The 14,601-nt window shown below is 39.3% G+C and overlaps 2 protein-coding genes across 5 annotated transcripts; one reads left to right on the forward strand and one right to left on the reverse strand.

The window, feature by feature from the left end:
• The first annotated feature begins 4,124 nt into the window (after positions 1-4,124).
• LOC103984008 (uncharacterized) lies at positions 4,125-8,081 on the forward strand. 4 transcript variants are annotated; one of them, XM_009401398.3, is made up of 7 exons: positions 4,130-4,303; positions 4,397-5,187; positions 5,518-5,641; positions 6,243-6,366; positions 6,806-6,842; positions 6,959-7,207; positions 7,742-8,081. In XM_009401398.3, exons 2-7 carry the CDS (start codon positions 4,984-4,986, stop codon positions 7,859-7,861), a joined length of 858 nt encoding a protein of 285 aa, XP_009399673.2. In that variant the 5' UTR covers positions 4,130-4,303; positions 4,397-4,983; the 3' UTR covers positions 7,862-8,081. The 4 variants fall into 4 exon arrangements, with proteins under 4 accessions (XP_009399676.2, XP_009399673.2, XP_009399674.2 ...); XM_009401399.3 differs by having other exon boundaries at positions 4,130-4,295; XM_018826732.2 differs by having other exon boundaries at positions 4,142-4,303; positions 6,959-7,211.
• Positions 7,375-9,943, reverse strand: LOC103984007 (7-deoxyloganetin glucosyltransferase). The gene is given in 3 exon segments (XM_009401397.3): positions 7,375-9,205; positions 9,387-9,436; positions 9,438-9,943. Coding segments are annotated over 3 exon segments (1,434 nt in total). The 5' UTR covers positions 9,875-9,943; the 3' UTR covers positions 7,375-8,258.
• Between the last annotated feature and the right edge of the window lie 4,658 nt (positions 9,944-14,601).

The raw sequence follows: 14,601 nt of genomic DNA on the forward strand, positions 1-14,601 counted from the left end.
TTTCTCCCAACTGAAACCTGCTAGTCAGCTAATCTTCTTTGATCTGATCTCTGCAACACAGATATAATGTAACCAGCAAGCATGCATAGTTTTCTTGTTACGGAGCATGTGAAGCCAAGAAGAAAACACAAGTATGTAGAACTCCTTTCTTGCTTTAGTGTTTAGCTTCTCTCTTATTGCTAGCCATTACATGAAAATTAAATTTGGTAACTCCTTTTAAACCAAACTATTTTTGTGACATTTGATAGTTTAATTCTTAAACGCATGTCTTTTTAGATGCAACTGTGTTTTGATAAGTAGAAAAGAAAAACCTATTGTAATTCACATGCTGCTTGCAGACACACAACAAAGATGATGGCACAATAGTGGGTTGACAGGCAGATGAGAATCTACCATAGCAGTTGTGATGGTACATCAAAACCTAACATTCTCCCCTCACAATCCTTTTCTAGGGTGGGCATCAAATTACTCCACTAAATGGGGCCTTCTCATGGCCATGTCTCCTCTAACCAAGGAACATCCATGTGATGCTTCAGAAGTAGCAATCCACAAAAAGCTGACCAAGTTAGCTAGATTTGCCATTATGGTGTTCTACACTCTTTAATAACGACAAATTATCTTTTCTAACAGGATTAGGAAGTTTTTTGGATTTATCAATGAGTTTGAAAAGCATTTACGATAATTAATTTAAATATATATATATTTTGTTATATTTATCAAGGGGCATAAAGTCTAAATGCTTAGGCACAATGATAATTACAAAGTCACCACATATTATATTAGATTATAACATTTATCTAGTTTGATCTTAAGGGTTCAAGTGGCCCATAAAGGACCAATAAATGTGCATATAACATTGATCAAGCAGGCATAGAACGAATATTTGTTTAAAGCCAAAGATATAGTTCATATTTGTTGACAGACATCATTTAGCATATGACAAGAGAAATAAAATAGGTAAGAATGAGAATAAGGATATATACAACACTAAGATTGTTCCTTTGTTTTGCGACCTAAAATATCAAGGTTAAATTTAGTCTCATGCATCTGACTTATCATTGCGTCGCTCTTGAGATTGTAATATTTTACTTACATCTGACTTATCACTGCATCAAAGAATAGTAATTGCTTCATTCATGCGAATGAATGACTTGTAATATTTTAGTTTTCTTTCTTATAGAGGAATCAGTCATGGCTTTAAGCTACAATTTCTTGGTTATTTATATGAACATTCCTATCTCGTGTGCTTAGCCTTTTGAATCTAAATATATGTCTCAACCCATCCATAATACATATTTGATTAGATTATGCAATCATTACTTGCATGAGTCATGCACTTTTCTTGTTTTTCACTTCAAATTTTATGTTCCAACACGAGTCTGGAGTACAACCAAGTTCATCTAGCTCGTTTATAGTTCTTGATTGCTTCATTTGATTTAGTATGAATGCTATGTGGATACAGGCTGTTGCTTTAACAAAATGATTAAGTCTATATCTCTGTATCATGCTATGGCTGGTTGTTGCACTCCACAAATGATAGTTAATGATGGAAGCATAACATTATCCTTTCATGATGACAACTACCCATTCACATGATGTCAGTCCTGAACTTAAATATGCATAACACTCATGTGGATTCCCTTTACTTTAGCATGCTAATAATTAGTGTGATCAAATATTATTCCAAACAACAAATAGCATTTTTGATATGATTTAATCATCTTTTCATCAACTACTGTTGTCAAATAAATATTAATTAGCATTGAACTTTTCTGTTGAACTTATAACTTTGTTGAGGCATTTGGTATCATATTCTTTAGGAAATATATGCATGTTAGATTGGACAATTGATTAAACGTGCATGAAAACACTTGCTCTCCTTAAGAAATAAATGAAGCTAAGGATGAAACAAGTATGAGTTAGTGAATGAAATATAGCACAAAAGGACCATTGCCTTAGGTTAAGAGAGAGAGAGAGAGAGAGAGAGAGAGAGAGAGAGAGAGAGAGAGCACATCAGGTGATACCTTTGCAGCTGACAGCAAAGCCTTGCCCCAGATTAATATGACAGAAAGCCACAGGAAAGGAGGAGATCCACATGTCAACCAAGAACTACATAGCCATGAGTTGACAATTGAGCGGCCAAAGCTATCCTAATCCGTCCCTGCTGGCAAAGTTGTGTTCTTTTGTGTGGATAATGGATGGCTGAAAGCCGTCATGTCCTCGTCACACTGCACAAGGAAAGGAAAAAAGATGACGAGAGATGGTGTGCATCATTTGATCTGATCTGGTGTGGGGTTGGCAACTTGCAGACTAAACAATGCATCTCACCAGCAACTCTCCCTCTCTTTTAGGGTCTTAACAGTCAGTGGAGCTCATTTGCTTATGGTCGTCTGCCTATTTCTTGGTCTTATTCTTGTTATTTTTTGATCTCAGAAAATCTAGGATAGATCTGGTCTTCGCATGCTGCTCGTAGACCTAATCAGCCACGCATCCTCGATAGTTCGCGGATGGCAACAACTGCAAATGCTTGCTTCCTAAGTAAACAGTTGTTAACCCAAGGATAGTTGTCTCGACAGGAGGTAATGTAGCGTGTCTTTTGGGCTTTTCGAAAGGGCAAAGCCATACGGTTCATCTAAAGCAAACGTTCAAACTTAGGAATGACACACAAACAAGACACGAAGAAAAGAAGTGTTGGTCATGCTTACTCCATATAAAAGTCAATAATATCGGTTTTTATTTATGATATAATATAATAAATAAAGATATTATATTATATCATAAATAAAAAGGAAAATTAATTATATAAGATTTTTGTGATTTATTTTTTTAATTATTTAAATTATATTTCTTGATGTAACCAAATTTTTTTTTTATCGTTATTGGCATGTTGAAATTTAGGATTTAGGTTTTGAATCCTCAATTTTTAATAAAAAGATATAGTATATCACTCACTATAAGATTAATATTATAAGTAATCGTCCTCTTTGGTTACATTGCTTAATAAACAAATATTATGTTTAGATGTTGGGATATATTATTGTATCTGGATTGATTAGACGAATCTTAATCGATAAAAAAAAATATTTTTAATTTTTAATTTTTTTAAGCTTACATCTGAGTGGACATTCTATCATTATCGAGGACAAAAGAACAAACACAATATAATAATAATATCATATTCGAACTAAGAACTAATAATTCCTTAAAAAGGTTCCCAATGCCTCCCCCACCAAAGTTGGCGATCTCCATGTCGTCCCGCACCACCACCTCCGCTTTACATACACGTGCGGGCGGGTTGTTGGTCGTCGGCCTGTTTGCATGCCCACGGCGCTGCAGCTGATCAGGCTACACGGGGGAGGTCCCACCCGCACGTGCGAGGTGGCAGGCGAGGACAGCTTGCGCAGCCACACGCGAAGGCCAACGCGGGACCCACGGGCCAATGGGCGGGGGAACCGAGGCGGGACGAGCGTACTGCAGTTCCCATGACGTTGCTTAATCATTAATCATCCATTAAACCAAATAAAATGTTCACGGATTATATAGCTGGATGCTATCTGCCATGATGAAATTGGTGAGTTTTATCATATAAATGTATCTATTGTCTTTAGGTTCAATGATTTAATTTCGTCGAATCAAATACCAAAAAATCTTTCTTTGTCAGAAAACAAATTGAGAGGTGTTTAATCAACGAAATAATTTTATTTATTTGCTACTGACAGTCAATTATTACACAGCTAATGATACTGATGTGTCGTTAAACAATCTTGTAGAATTTATAAAGGAGTGAAGGAAGCATCATAACTTAGTCATTAGTATCTTAGAAAGGCTTGCTTACTCATAACAATCCTGTTATCAATGTCATAAATTCTTCCAGATTTCATCTCAATATAACATACCAAGATGACTCGGTTAGGTGTGATCTCATCATCATCATCATCATTGTAACCCTGATTAGTAGATTGGAAAGTTGACCATCAGAAGACGTGAACGTCAAAGCTTCTCAACACAAGTTCTTCCACTGTAGTACGACAAGCAAAGATCCACCAACAGTTGCTCTATATCCTCTTATAAGACCCACAAACCTCTTACAACAGTTGCTATGTATCACATCCTTTTCGAAACATCATCATCAGACTTATCCACACGCCATATCCAACCAAAAGACTCTTGAGCTCACCTTGTTTTCCTCGTCACCCAATTGCTCGTTGCAAGAGAAACATGGAGCTCAACAAAATGAGAAGGGCATGGCAATGGCCGATGAGCCCAACCAGTTTTTGATGCCATGGATCAGCGAGGTAACTTGGTAAAACAACTAGCCTCATCTCTCTATATGCATCTTCACCTTTCACGCTTTGCTAGAAAACACAGTAGCTGAGCATGCTCTTGTTTCTTTCAGCGTATTTTAGTTCCTTTGGCCACTAGCTCTGAGAAGGTAGAGAGATAGAGATAGAGAGAGAGGGGGGCTGTTGCAAGAGATCTATATGAAAGATAAAAGTGCTGGAGAGGAGACAAGGAGGCCAGTAAGACACCAAGTGGGCGAGGAAGAGAGAGAGAGAGAGAGAGACTAATTAGAAGGGGTCATGCAGCTGTCATCTGATATCTAAACCTCTTAAACAGCGAAGAGGCCCTTTGCACCTGTCGGATCGCCATCCCAGCCTTGTTTGATCCTCTTTACCTCCTCCTCTCTTCCTCCCTTGTTTATTCTCCCAGCATGCCGGTCTGGGTCATGGAAGGAGGTCGGAAGATCGCCAAGGAAGAGGAAGAGAGGTCTACCAAAAGGAGAAGAAAGGCTTCGTTCTTATTCTAGCTAGCTAGATAGATACACACCAACATATAGCCAAGCTTCCATATCTCGTCTCATTGACGGGTGACATCTTCTTGTTCGGCGAATTAAAGCCATCAGCTCTTCCTTCCTTTCCTGTGCACAAGGAACAAGCAATAGAGATAAGAGGAGGTCGTCCTCCGGCGAGCCTGTGGTTGCGTATGGCTTCCTCTTCTTCATCAACTTCCAGCCCTCAATACAGATCAAGGTTTGGTGACACAACCTTGACCAAAGTGTTTGTGGGGGGATTGGCTTGGGAGACTCCCACCGAGGAGCTCCATCGCTACTTCGAGCAGTTCGGCGAGATCCTCGAGGCCGTCATCATATCCGACAAGATCACCGGCCGATCCAAAGGATATGGCTTCGTGAGCTATCCTCTCTCTCTCTCTCTCTCTCTCTGCAGTTTGTTTTTGTCAGTTTGTCTCTCTCGTTCATCATGATCCACTAACAGTGGGACAATATTGATCTCTTCCTGTTCTTGATCTTAACTACATATCTCATTTGTACTGCATATTTCATCATCATGATGCGTATCAACTACCTTGTTTGTTGATCTCTCTTCTTCGTTTACATTACCTTTTACCTTTTCGCATTACTTCTCATACTTATTCATCAAAAGCATTCATAATCATGCCTTGAATGCATAAACATGCTTTGTTGCGACACTCGAGGGGACTAAACATGGGGATCGGCAGGTGACTTTTCGGGACCCGGAATCGGCACGGCGGTCAGTTGCCGACCCCAACCCGGTGATCGACGGCCGGCGAGCAAACTGCAACATCGCCTCCATGGGGAGGCCCAAACCCTCTCCACCACGAGGTATGCTGCCCCTTCACATTTCCTCGACTCAACAAGACTTGGACAAGTCTTACTAATCATGATAAGATGATTCCATCGTCAACTTTCTTCTTCTTCTTCTTCTTCATTTCCTTTTGTGTCATCTTTCTCAACTGAATCATCTCAGGAAACGCCATGGGCCATATGGTAAGATCAACAGTGACCCCCCCCAAAACGTATACAGAAAAAGTACTAAGCTGCCAGCTCAAATGAGCAGGACCTCATGTTGGCTGATTCAACTTGGATCATCATCCTGATTTGGCCTTATAATATTGTCCAGCCAAGTTCGCTGGCTTTACCGGATCTACCTTGGCCACTCCAGCATTATGCCCCTGTCATACTAATATAATATTCCTCTTATCTTTGCTTAATTCGATAATTAATACTTAGTCAACATTGTTTGGTGCCATCTCAGGTCAAATAGAGTTGATTAATACACAGAATCAACATCATTAGTTGTTTTACTATTGTAATTAGAGCAACATTTAATTTGATGTGAGTATTTTTGGACCTCCATTTTGTTCTTTTTCTTTTCTTTTTTTTTCTGTAAGAATACGAAAATTAATGGCCACATTTTGATCAGGGAGGAGCAACCAAGAAGGGAGCATGTACCAGGGCCCAGTGCAGGCGCCGGACCCACCTTATAGCAGACTGCCAGCTCAACTACCCTTCCCTTCCCCTCCGATGATCTACCCTACCCCGTACGGGTGAGCCCCACCAACCGCTCTCCAATCCCTGCTCCTGAAAGGGATTAATGTGAGGGGATGATTGGTTCAGGTGCCATCATCGGCGCCTCCCGCTCGTCCACTGGGACCCATGTGGGCCCAACTTCGGGTTCTTTTGCATTTTTAAACCGCTGAAAACTATGTCCGCTTAATCGATAGATTTGGTCATCGACTGAATCGTCCCTGAAAAGTTTTACGGCCGACGTCACCTCTCACGGACCTCCCCACGAATCGGGTCCGTGAGGAGACCACGTCACCCCTGAAACATTTCAGGAGGGATTCCACCACCTCATAAGACAACCCCTTCACTCGAAAGAGTGTTCTTCTCCATCTTTCTTACTTCCTAAAGAAACAATTTTTCTCGTAGCAACTTGTGATTTCTTCCTACGGCTTATGCTTCTTTTCCATTTTGTCATTGCAGTTATGTGGCTTACCCATCTGGGCATGGATACCAACAAGTTAGTGCTTCTCCCTTTAATTCCTGCAAGAGTTAGGGTTGTGTTCTTTGGTGGTATCATCAACTTACTGCAGAATGGTGGCAAATCTCTGATAACCTGGTGTTGTGTGGAAGCAGGCTGCAGTGTACGACCCCCAAATGGCATCCTATTACTATCAACAGCTATATGGACCAACCTCTCCATCGGCTGTCGTTCCTCCGCCCTACCATTACCCTCCATTAGGGTACTCCACCCAAACTGGCAGGGCAAGTTTTCCTTCACCGGGACAAGGCCCACGGCCACCTCTCATGGTTCCCACGTCTTCTCAGCAGTACCCATTTCAACTCCGATCCCCATCACAAGCAAGGCAGCCCCTGAACACCATAGTAGGTAACACCTTCTAAGCCCCTTTTGTCTTTTCTTCATTATTTACTTGTGGATTTCTTGAAGGATTTGATGCATTTTGAGGCCATCTGACTTAGTTTGTTGGCTTGATCGCATCGATCTCAACTTGCAGAAGGTAATAAGAAACTAGCAATCTAACAACACCATATCCAAATAGATTTAGCATCTAACATAAATGTTAAGCATATCAAATTGTCATTTTGATCCATACAGAATACAGGAAGTGATAAGGCTGCAGATTGTTCTGTTTTGTGTGGATATAATGTTTTCAATTGTGCACCTTTTCCCCTTGATTTTTCATCGTTTGTTCCTCGAAGTATGGAGCAACGGCAGAACTGCATGTCTGATCATCGACAACATCAAGCATTCTCTCTCGACCTCGAAGAGCTCTATGATTGCACTCTTTTTTCCGATGAAAACACTATAATTTCCTGTTAACACAGTTTTGTTGAATAGCTTTTGTTCGAGTCATCAGTTCGTGTACTGAAATTTATCCTTGGCATCAATGTTTACAGACTCGCGAGCTCCTGAGCAGACCTCCACAGCTGGATCAGATACCGATGACCAGGATTCTTGAAGGAGGCAATTTACATCCTTCAGCATATAAACTTGTGCGCATCAACCAACTTGACTGATCACGAAGAACAACCCACCAGACCTGGAATCCATAATTCATGGCAACTTGAATTGTCATTTTTGCGTTAAAGAGAAAAACACCTCTCGAGGGTGGCTGAGTTCAGTGACGAAACTATAATTCGAGAGAGCGCTGCGACGCCAAACTCTTTGGTCTAATTTTTATTCAAATTATTATTTTTGCAAGACATCCGTTCAATGCAACTTCTTTCGAATCTCAAATTTTTCATGCCGAAATGATCTTCTCCCCCAAAATGAGTCCAATTTCTGTTGTCTCTGTTGCATGCGTTGGGGGTTCACTTTGCTTGTTTAGATTCTGAAGTGGTTCTGAATCGATCCAAGAATTTTGGGAAATTGATGAACCATGAAGAAAATCCAACACTGCAAGCTGACTTCAAATCATGATTCCGATTGCGTCTCCTTGATACTTAAATCTTCAGCTAATCTATCCAGGTTCATGTGAGAAGATCCACCTCGTCTTGTGGCTTGCTTGGCCATCTCTCTCCATTTCTTGGACCTCTCCCTCATCTCCTTCCCTTTCTCTCCTTCCATTAGCTCCCTAACGCGGTCACTGACTTGTCCTCTCGTCACCTCCTGGTCGACCTCCAAGCCGAATCCCCAGTGCGCGCAAGCGTACCGGCAATTCGTGTACTGATCCGCAAAGGTTGGCCAGCAAATCAATGGCACGCCGCTGAGGACGCTTTCCAGCATCGAGTTCCAGCCGCCGTGCGTCAGGAAGCCGCCTACGGAACGGTGGGCGAGGACCTGTCCCTGATGGCACCAGCTCGCGAAGAAGCTCCTCCCTTTTGTTGCCGCAATGAATTCTTCCGGCAGGGCAGTCCTGACCCCACCGTCGACCATGTCAGGCCTGATGATCCACAGGAAGGGGTGGTCGGTGCCGGCGAGGCCCCATGCGAACTCCGCCAGCTGGTGGGCCGTCAGGACCGTGAGGCTTCCGAAGCTGACATAGATGACCGAGGCCTCGCTCTGCGAGTCCAGCCACTCCATGCAACTGCGATCCTCTCGCCAAACGCTTAAGCGCGTCGAAGCCATTAAGCCGCCCCCTATCTGGTCGACGACCTCTCCCAATGCGCCGAGCGTGTAGATGCGAGGGAAGAAGCTTCTCAGGGCACCCAAAACCTCGCGTTCCATGTCGTCGAATGTGTTGAGGATCACACCCCACGCCTTGGATGCGTAATCTACTTCCTCCATCTCCGTCTTAACGAGGATGTCGTCATGATTCGTTGTTCTGATGAAACTGGAGAGGTCTCTGAGGCGCATCTCTCGCATTCCAGGGATCCAGTCCACGGTGATGTCCAGATATCCATTCGTCAAGCAACCCTCATCTACAAATCCATCACTTGCTTACCAGAATGTGCGTAAAAGAACTCATATCGCTTGATATAATCATTTTTATCCAATTTATATACTCTCCTCATTCTTACCAATTCGACAAGATTGATTCGATTGACTTATTCCCATCAAGAAATTTGATCCTCTTTTTCATTTCACAAAGAAGATGAGTACCTTTGAGTGGGACGAATCCTCTTCGGATGAGCTCACCCAGCTGAAGAGAGGCCACAAGCGCTCGTGGTCCAGAAGACCAACTCCGGAACGCCGAGCTGCTCCGCCACGCCTCGCGTAAAGTTCATCAGGAAGTTGGTGACGATGCAGGTGAGAGGGGGCAGATCCGAGGAGGAGTGGAGCTTCAGTATGAGGTCTCTCAGTGGAGCAGGAGAGTTCTTCTGTATCAGGAACCAAACTCTGAAGACATGATCCGGGCTCTCGCTGTCAGATTGCGAGACGCCGTCGGCGATGGTTTCGAACCGGAGATTGTTCATGGCGCTCATCACATCTGATCCAACAGTCTTCAGTAGCTGCTGATGGCTGAACTCCGTGTTGACGAAGGTGATGAAGAAGCCTTTGGAGTGGAGCAGCTTGGCCAGCTCGAGCATGGGGTTCAAGTGGCCTGCGGTTGGGTAAGGGATAAGCACGGCGTGCGGCGGCGCGTTCATGGATGAAGAACTTGCTGTCGACCTGTGGTGCTTCGCAAGTCGTCGCTCTCTTTATCTAATAGCTTTCGGGAGGGCGGATGCACGTGGCTACATGTGCATCTCACGTGGACAGGGTCTCAACTCAGAGGGTCTAAGTTAAGAGATAGTAACACGGATTAGGATCCCATCGATCGCTAAGAGTAGATAGGATTAAGATTAACTTATAAAAATTAGATAAATATATTATTATTTATTTTAACTTAAATATTTTGATTAATAATTTAAGTTCAACAAAATTAATAAACAAATTGTCTCATCAGATTAAATCATAATGTTTGAGATTAGAGTCGAGATCCTTATTAATTTAAAATATTTAAATTTAAATTATCGATTTGGTTTAATATTAGAGTATTTATATAATAATCAAATCATAAGCTTTACGATTTTTTCCTCATATAATTATTATTTCCTCTTTTTTTTCTCTTATCAAAGTCTTCTCCCCAGTATATTATGGGAGGATTATGTTTTATAAAAATTTAGAGATCTCAAAAAGAAAATATTTTTAGAGAAAATAAGTGTGGTAAAAGAAAGAAAAGGAGGCTAAAATGGATAAAAAAATCTTATATATCTAATGCTTAAAACTAAAAATAAATGAGCTATATATCCTCTCCGACTTAAGTCACCAACTCAGGTCAGAAATATTGCACTTAAGGGGTTGATTGGCCCACGAATTGGTTTGCGAACGAAAGACAAAGTCCATTTCTTTATCTCTTGATGGAGAATAGAATGTCCATCTCCCGATTCTTATCCTCTTTCCTGACATTTGATCAATTTTCTATCTTTTCTTTTATAGTATTTAGATCCTGGAGAAATAAAGTAAAAAGGGATTGAAGTCTAAATTTTATTTTTTAGAGGATAATCTATTAAGATTTAGGGATAGGCTATGTGTCCTTAATGATCTAGATATCAAGAACTAAGATATATATCATACATCATAATAGTACTAAGATACATATAGATCTCAAAAGTAATTATTGGTTGGAAGGTATGAATAAAAAAAATATAAAATATATTTTAAAGTATTTGAATTTTTAACTAATCAACATTTAAATGTTCTTGAATAGAAATAAGAAAATGTTATCATAGACTTTGTTTTAGGATTACCAATGACCTTTAAGCTATTTGGGTCATCCTTGATACGTTAACCAAATCTCTATATTTTTTACTTATCTATGACTTATTCTCCCAAAAGACTTGTAGACGTGTATATTGATAAAGTAAGACTTTATGATGTTTCAAAAGAAATCATCTTTAATAAAGACTTTATACTTCTTTTCTAGATTATGAAGAAGATTTAAGAATCTACGAGTACTAAAGTTAAGTTTAGTACTATTTACCACCCTTGAATTGATGATCAATCAAAAAGAATAATTCAAATACTTAATGATTTGTTTAGAGCTGGTTAGAAAGGTGAATGAGATAAAGATATTTTTCTTATTGAATTCAATTACAATAATAGTTGTCATTAAAACATGAGAAAATATAGAATGCCTATATGTTGGGAAGAGGTTGCAGATAGAAAACTATTAACACAAGATAAAGTACAAGAGACTATCGAGAAAATTTAAGTTATAAGAAAAAAATTAAAGACTACTCAGAGTCGTCAAAAGAACTATGCTAATAATAAAAGAAGAGATTGAGTTTCAAGTAGAGGATTTTGTATCCTTGAAAGTCTCTCATTCGAAGGGTGTGATAAGATTTGGGAGGAGAAAAAAGTTAAAACCTAGATTTATTAGATCTTTTGAGGTCATTAAGAGGATTGGTTTTATTACTTATAAGATTGCCTTGCCACTTGTAACATATCCATAATATATTTCATGTATTGATATTTAAAAAGTATATACCAATTTTCGCACATATCATTAGTTATAAGTCAATTATGATTGATAAAGATTTATTTTATATGGAAGAACCCACTCAGATCACTGATAAAAAAGAAAAAAAATTTAAGAAATATGACCATTCATCTTTTTAAAATGATTTGAAAATAACATTCTGTTGATGAAACTAGAGAGTTAGAGGAGGAGATGAAGAAAGCTTACCCTAATCTTTTCATTAATTGAGGTACGAGAATTTAGATGATTACATTTTCTTTTAATGGAGAGAGAGTGTAATATCTTTTATTTTTAAATTATTTATGATATTTATAATTTTTTATTTAATTATTTTAATAAGTATTTATTTAATAAATTTTTATATTAAAAAATTTTATATTAGAAGCTTCTAATTAGGGATCTAACTGTGAATTTTTTTTCCTCATTCATGACAGTGTGCGTGAAGCTTATGGGTGTCACGATGCACAACCGTTTGTCGCCTGCATGCCATCGGCTCGAACTCCCTCTGTGGCTAATCGATGACCCCAATGGTCGTCGTGATATTCCATTGTACCCACGTGTGATCGTTCTCACGCGTGCGACAATCATCGTCGCGCGAGTCCTCATTAGTCACGTGTGTTCGCGATTGACTGGTGACCCATACGATCATCGCATAGTTGTTGGGCAACCCTAACCTTTGGTGTCTCAACGACGTCGGCCATGGCCAACAAACATTGTCATAGTGACATCGATGCCCAACAGGCCTATTTCCTTGTTGTGTTACCGCACACGGTGACACTGTTGCATGTACAACAACAGCTACTAAGGTAAGCGCTTGGGCTACTACACACAAGCAATCGTTACTACATGCAGCCATGTTGCCATCTGCATAGCCGTTGCCCACGACTAGGCTAGCAACTAACGGAGGCCATCGCCCTCAATAGTGTTGATGCTGATAGTAAGCTAGTGACAATAGCCCGTGGAACAAATATATGCAACATACTTCTGTAGTGGTTCCACCTGCGTTACATCGCCCGCAAGCAGGTAAGAAGCACAAAGAAATAGATTTAGGGATTATACATAATTCATCACAGATTAATTCAAAAATAATATTAATCTAGATTGAAAATAATGATTGAAAAGATGAACAAATCTAATAATCACATAAATATATCTAAAATTCTTTTATGATCTAAGTTATTTTAATTTCAAAACATGAGTCGACATGTCGACGTTAAGCTGGCTGTTCTTCGTGGAGCAACAGATCAACTGCGGTTATGTCGACGCCGAGTGGGGTGTCGGGATTGAGGTCAACAACATGTGAGGCAAGAGGCGATGGACGGCTCGATAAAGGAGCTGATGAGAGGAGGAAGAGGAGGGAGATGAGGAGGACGACGATAAAGTAGTGCACGACAACACAACTTTATCGTCCTCCTGCATAGAGGTACCTCTATTGTAGTTATCTTATTGTTCAATTTAACGTGAATGAATCAAATGCATGCAAGCATTCACATAGCTTATGATATTTGTGTTTCTACTATAATTGTCGGGAAAAGATGTCTGAAATTATTGTTTTTCCAGGATGTATCAATACCAAATATCAAGTTGGAAAATTTAAAATCAAATAAGATAAATATCACAAATTTACGTGGAAAATCTTTCCATATGAAAGGAAAAAATCATTCTATATCATATCGAATATTAAGAATAATTCCTTGGTAAAAAAATAATCACTCGGATGAATTTTAGCAAATAAACCAAAGAGAAAGACCAAATCTTCCCAATAAAAAAAACCAGAAAACAAAGTAGGAAGAGACTTCTCAAACATCAACACTGATCATATGACTTGAAATCATTTCAAGTTGTTTTCACTGCTGCGCCACAAATGTTGCTTGCAGATTCAGCCAAAAAACACAAAAAGAGAAAAAAAAGCAGATCCAGTCATTTGTTTTTAAGTCAGACAAGCCTATTGAGAAGTGCACTATTTTTGCTTGAACTTTTTGGTTGCTGTCGAATCTGTATTTTTTTTATACATTAAGTACACAAATATATAATTATATAATTTGTATGTGCTCCATAAAAAAAAATTGCTATTGCAATTCCATTTTGCTATTGGCAATCCCTTACTTCATACAATCATTAACCCTTCAAAAAGCTCAAGATATGGGTTGATACAAATTGACTCAGAGGATGACATCTTCTGGAATATTACAGAAACATCAAAATATTACCTTTTGGGTCTATAATCTGATGTCTTAAATCCTAAATATTAAATTAATCTAACTAATATAAACAAATTATTTCTCATCTCCTCTTTGATCTTCAGACCATCTTTTCTAATCAATTTTTTTTTTTGTCATTTTGTGTCTCTAAATGCTCCGACGATTTAGGACGTGGAGAAAAGAACAAGAAGAAGAGGAAAAAAAAATTACAGCAAAAGGATATCTTAGAAATATTAAAAAATTTAAAATGACATTATAAATAATAATAAAATTATCAATAGATATTTATTTAAAAATAATTTTATTTGAGTCTCTTGTTTCAAGTTCGATTATGTTTCAACATGGCGTCGAAATTATTTTTGGATCACAAAATGAAGTTCTTCCAACAATGCTGTCCACACAGAAGAAGTCATATGAGATCAACTCCTGCGCTATTGAGATGAGGAGATGAGACCTCTCATCTCACATGATCTACTTAGGGATCAATCAATCAATCAATCACGATGAATCCGGAATTTAACTGTTTCTTCCTTCGTCTTTGACACAACATAGCCAAAACAAAAAGAGGAGAGAGAGAGAGAGATATCACCTTCCTCCGTTCAAGAAATGACAGCTTTTGCTCTCTCGTTGCTCATCCAAACACAAGAGTGTT

Source organism: Musa acuminata, chromosome BXJ2-5 (genome assembly GCF_036884655.1).
Source record: "Musa acuminata AAA Group cultivar baxijiao chromosome BXJ2-5, Cavendish_Baxijiao_AAA, whole genome shotgun sequence".
NCBI lineage: Eukaryota > Viridiplantae > Streptophyta > Magnoliopsida > Zingiberales > Musaceae > Musa > Musa acuminata.